This window comes from Protopterus annectens, chromosome 11.part0 (assembly GCF_019279795.1).
Source record: "Protopterus annectens isolate FY-2018-M chromosome 11.part0, PAN1.0, whole genome shotgun sequence".
In the NCBI taxonomy this organism is placed as follows: Eukaryota; Metazoa; Chordata; order Ceratodontiformes; family Protopteridae; genus Protopterus; species Protopterus annectens.
The window spans coordinates 655,518,522-655,523,521 of record NC_056745.1 but is presented as its reverse complement, the minus strand read 5'-3'; the positions used below and the strand labels follow the sequence as shown (position 1 = coordinate 655,523,521).

The window sequence follows — 5,000 nt, the reverse complement described above, 5'->3', positions numbered from 1 at the left end:
TAAATATAGCTTATAGAAAAATAAATTCTCAATTATATGATTTATTTTTAGAGAAACGGATAGACATTAATTTGCTTAATTATCTTAATATTATTTCTCCCAGAATTCCCATATTCTTCGGGAACCCAAAAATTCATAAAAATATGAGCGATCCACCGATGAGACCATTAGTTGATGGTCGGAATTCTATTACATCAGCTTGTGCTAAATATGTTGATTATGAATTTAAAAAGATTATTAAGAATGAAGAACATATATGCAAAGATTCATGGACATTTTTACAGCACATGAATGAGGTTCAATTTGATAAGGAAGATATTTTGGTCACTATAGATGTTTGCGATCTATATACTGTTATCCCTCAAACAGTAGGACTTGAATGGATTAATGAATTGTTATTTCAACGAGGTTTAAATCAAGAACTAATTAATTTGATAATAGAACTTCTTGAAATTGTTTTAAATAATAATTTTTTAACTTTTGATAAAAAATATTATTTACAGAAAAAAGGTATTGCAATGGGCTCCCCCTGTGGAGGCACATATGCAAATCTTGTAATGGCTTTCTGGGAGAAAAAATATATTTTCAATAGTCAATATTTTAAATATATTAAATCTTATCATCGGTTCCAAGATGATGTTTGTCTTATGTGGAATGGTACTTTGGAATTTTTAGATGAATTCTTAATTTATACTAATCAAACTACAGACTTTTTTAAATTTACCTGGAATATTAACGAAAATAGTATTAATTATTTAGATGTACAGCTTACGAAAGATTTACAAAATGCAACATATATTGCAAATATTCACAGAAAAAAAATCATATTCAAACAATTTTCTTCACTATAATAGTTCTCATCCCGAACATCAGAAAAAATCTGTAGTGAAGGGACAATTGGTTAGAGCTGCTCGTATGATTACTAAGTTTGATGAATTTTTAATAGAATGCAAATTTTTAAGAACTATGTTTATTAATAAATGTTACCCAGAGACATTAGTTGATTCACTAATATTAGAAGTAACAAACAAGAGAAAACGTGGGCATTTTAAGCCTATTCTGAGAAAACAAATTGAGTTAGAGACTATTGATCGAAATATTACACCGAGTATGAATGAAGATTATAATACTAATAGCCTAATAAATAACAGAAAGAAAGATTTTACTAAAGCTTTAATAATCACTTATTCTCAAGAACATTTTTTATTAAGAGAAATATTTTATGATAGTTGGACAGTTCTTATGGATGATCCACAGTGTAAAAAATATTTATCTGATCTACCTAGAATAGTGTATAGAAAAGGAAGATGTTTTAAAGATATATTAAGAAATGGATCTAACATAACAACTAATAAAAGTTTAAATATGAGGATGAATAAATGTGGAGCTTGCAATTGGTGTTATAAAATAAAAGAAGGCAATAGTTTTTTTTCTGAGAACTAAAAAATATTTTTTAAAAAGTAAATATAATTGTAAATCCAAAGCAATAGTCTATCTAGCCATGTGTAATTCTTGTCCCATATTTTATATAGGAAAAACAGAGAGAATGTTATTGCAAAGAATTTATGAACATGAATACTCTATAAAGAAAAATAAATTAAATAATGCCCTTGTGAAACATATTAACGAGTATACAAATCATCAATTTTATTTTATGGCTATTGATCATGTTGAAATAAGTGATAAATGCCCATGGGGACTTTTTTTAGAGAAGAAAGTGTTACAATGGCAAATTAAATTGCAGGCTGATTCATGGCCAGGAATAAATGAATGTAGTTCAATAATGCCAATTTTAAAATTAAAAGCATTAGATAGGAAGAAAATCAAAGATTAATCTTTTTATATTATTTATAAAATTAGGAAATTTATAATAATAGTAACGTATGTATTTATTTATAATTTATGTATGTTTAATAATTATTTATTAGGATTTTAAGAAATAATAATTTATTCCGATTTTATACATGTTTTATATGTATAATAATTATTTATTTATTTAATTAAGTATTCATTCCACATGATAAACATAATTTGATTGAATATGTTTTTCATTCTATTTCCACATTTTTATCAACTAGGCATGCGCAAGTTTAGAATAGTTATTTGGCGGGCTTTTTTAAATGTATAGGAAGTTATAAAAGGAAGTGATGTAATATGGAGGTTGTCTGATGAAGTTTAATACTAATTAAACGAAAGCACTTACAGTTTCTATATAGTGATTTTTTAACATTGTTTGTTATTTCAGTAAATTATTTGTTGGATTTCCAGCTGGTGGCTTGACACCTCCAACATTTGCTGTATACCTGAGGAAAAATTTGGAATCTATTTGGGTATAAAAATACCTATGTAAACACTTCCAAGCAAAGATCCTAAATCTTGTAGAATTTGTTACATATTTGGGAGACATACATATATATCCCCATTGTTTCTTTGTCAATTGCTTATCCGTTCTCTCTTCCCAATAATTTCTAACCTCCTCTGATTGATTCGTATAGTTATCATGCAGTATTTGTACGCTCTACTAATTAATCTTTTTTTAACAGCAGCTTCTGATCTAGATTCTACTAAAAACTCTTAAAGTGCTGGTCTTTTGCCTAGGATCCTCCTATTGCTGTCTCTTTCCCTGTACTCTGATATCAATCCTTGATATGGAAGGCAATCTCTATCTTGCAGTCCAAATAAATTCTTGGCCTCTTCCCACTGTATTACCTCACACTTACTACTAGTTATTATACACATATGTATGTTTGCAACACTTCAGATTTACCTCTTGACTTAAAAATTTAGATTAAATTTATTTTCAGCACTTAATGCATTTGTGCTTAGAATACTGACGCTATGGTTAAAAATCAAACAAAAATGCCTATAATAACAGCACAGTAACACTAAATTACTTGCAATCTCATGATATGGATGTGGAACTGATTCTGGAAATACTGGAACAGAGTCAGATAGGAGGCTTACACAATATTCTCCAGTGGTATAGGGTAGAAAGAATCTTACGTTTATCTAGTTTCTGATGGGAGCTAGCAGGACTTGTCCATTAGCAACCTAGGCTAGGAGTACTAAAGATTTGTCGAATACTGGAGGAAGCACAGCAAGACTTCTAAATTACTATTCATTCCAGTGATACAAAATGGAAAACATCATGTCAGCAGAGCACCTGTAGTTCCTCGCTTAGTCAACTTGTCAGCTAAGTTTACTGAGGGAATAATACAGAAAACCTTCAGTAAAACATGTCAGTCAGGAAACTCTTTGATGACATCATATGTTACAGAGACTGTGATTCTCAGAAGTTATGCAAACAAGCATGCAAAAGATCAAACAGATGTTCTGGCAAATTCTTACCAGTGACCACCGATCCATCAGATCCTGGACAACTTCCTGAGGCAAAGTCTGTGATGCTGAATGCCCCTGAGCTGTCATCATCAATGGACGGAGCAATGTCACTCATTTCATACAGGAAATCTTCAGAAAGGGGACCTCCCAGGTCATTTTCTTTTAGGGGAGAAAGTGGACACAACTGGCTCTGTGTGTCTACCATTCTGGTCAACAATGTCAGGTGTTGGAAAGTTCATTAGTCTGCAAAATATGATAACAAAAAATGCAGTTCTGAAAGAGGATAAAAGTGTGGAAAGACAATATTGCCATAAATAAATAAACAAACTAACAAACAGTGGTCCATATTCTAAGATACACTGCTCCAGGAACTATTGTCCAATAGGAATTTTAATTTTCTTGTATTGTTCTATTGCTTTTTTTAACTTGCTACTCACCCATCAACAACCATACATCTTTTTATGCTACACTACACACAGATACAGAGTTTTATAATCTTTATGTAGCCCTTTCGCTTTAACTTTTGCATATAAACATATGTTCATCTGCTTTCAGTTTGCTGTTTTCCCAGAACAATCTGTGTTAGCTTACCCTGTACTGGCTTCTAAGTAATTGCTGTTATGGCCTAACCCCACCCTACAAAAGAAACACCTTCCACTGAGTATGTGTTAATATAAACACTAAATGCAGGGAACTTGATGATCAGATTCCATGAGTCCAGGCAGTGATTTTGAGCCTGTTCACTAGGATTTAATTGTTGCCCCAAAGCACAAACATATGCAGGTCTCTCACAAGCAGATGAGGCTGGGGAAAGAGCACACCAGTGATACTGAAATGTGGGAAATGCAGTGCTGTTTAGCTTTCTCTGCTTTAACAGTAACCATTGCCATGAAGTGATCCATAGTGTTCCAGCTAAATAGTGTGAATCCTTAGCATGCTGTGCCAATGAATCAAACACATAAAGGAGCAGTGAGTACTGATTATAGCCACAGCATGACATTTATAGAAAATACAGAGAATTAATTGGCATTGCTTTGTGCTGGGGACATGGAAATGGTGTTAAAAGAAAAGAAACATGAGGTACACACACAAGAAAGATGTATAAGGAACATACAGAAGCTTGGTAGTACAGGAGGAATGGGTGAGGGGAGTACAAAACAATATTAGTTATCAATGAAAGTTTGAGATATAAAGAAGAAACAATGATTATTTTCCAATTAGAGGCAGAGATGTTTATGAGATGGGGGGAATAGTGGTGCCTAAAAACTGGCATGTACAAGCTCTGTCAGATGACTGGGAGGGGAACAGCAAAATATGGCATCATGATCTGAAGAGGCAGGCAGAACGCCTGAATGTTTTTTGGACAGGTGGAGTACCAGCTATAGAGGGTCATCAAAATGCATAATGTTTGACCAGTACATTCAGCAGTACTCCATGACCAGCACAGTGTGCCTTTCAACTAGTATTTCTTTGGAAACCTGTTTCTATACATTTCAACAACTATCATCATTGTAAAAGTATTAAATTAAAGCACTTAGAAGAATTCTGCACAATATACACCATGTTCCAATGGCATACACTGCCAAATTATACTTGTCTCATGGACTAGGGCCTTGAAAATATATGTCTGTTAGCATCTGGATTGATCATATAGGCTTACA

At 32.4% G+C, this 5,000-nt stretch overlaps 1 protein-coding gene across 2 annotated transcripts in view; it reads right to left on the bottom strand.

Moving 5' to 3' along the window:
- PPARA (peroxisome proliferator activated receptor alpha) overlaps positions 1-5,000 on the bottom strand; it is a 952,408-nt gene that overhangs the window by 380,454 nt on the left and 566,954 nt on the right. Inside the window, exon 3 of one of the 2 annotated variants that reach the window (XM_044088095.1) lies at positions 3,349-3,582. In XM_044088095.1, the coding sequence (XP_043944030.1) occupies positions 3,349-3,544 (196 nt within the window). In that variant the 5' untranslated portion in view covers positions 3,545-3,582. Of the gene's footprint in view, positions 1-3,348; positions 3,583-5,000 lie in introns of those variants that run through there. The other variant, XM_044088096.1, reaches the window with a different exon arrangement.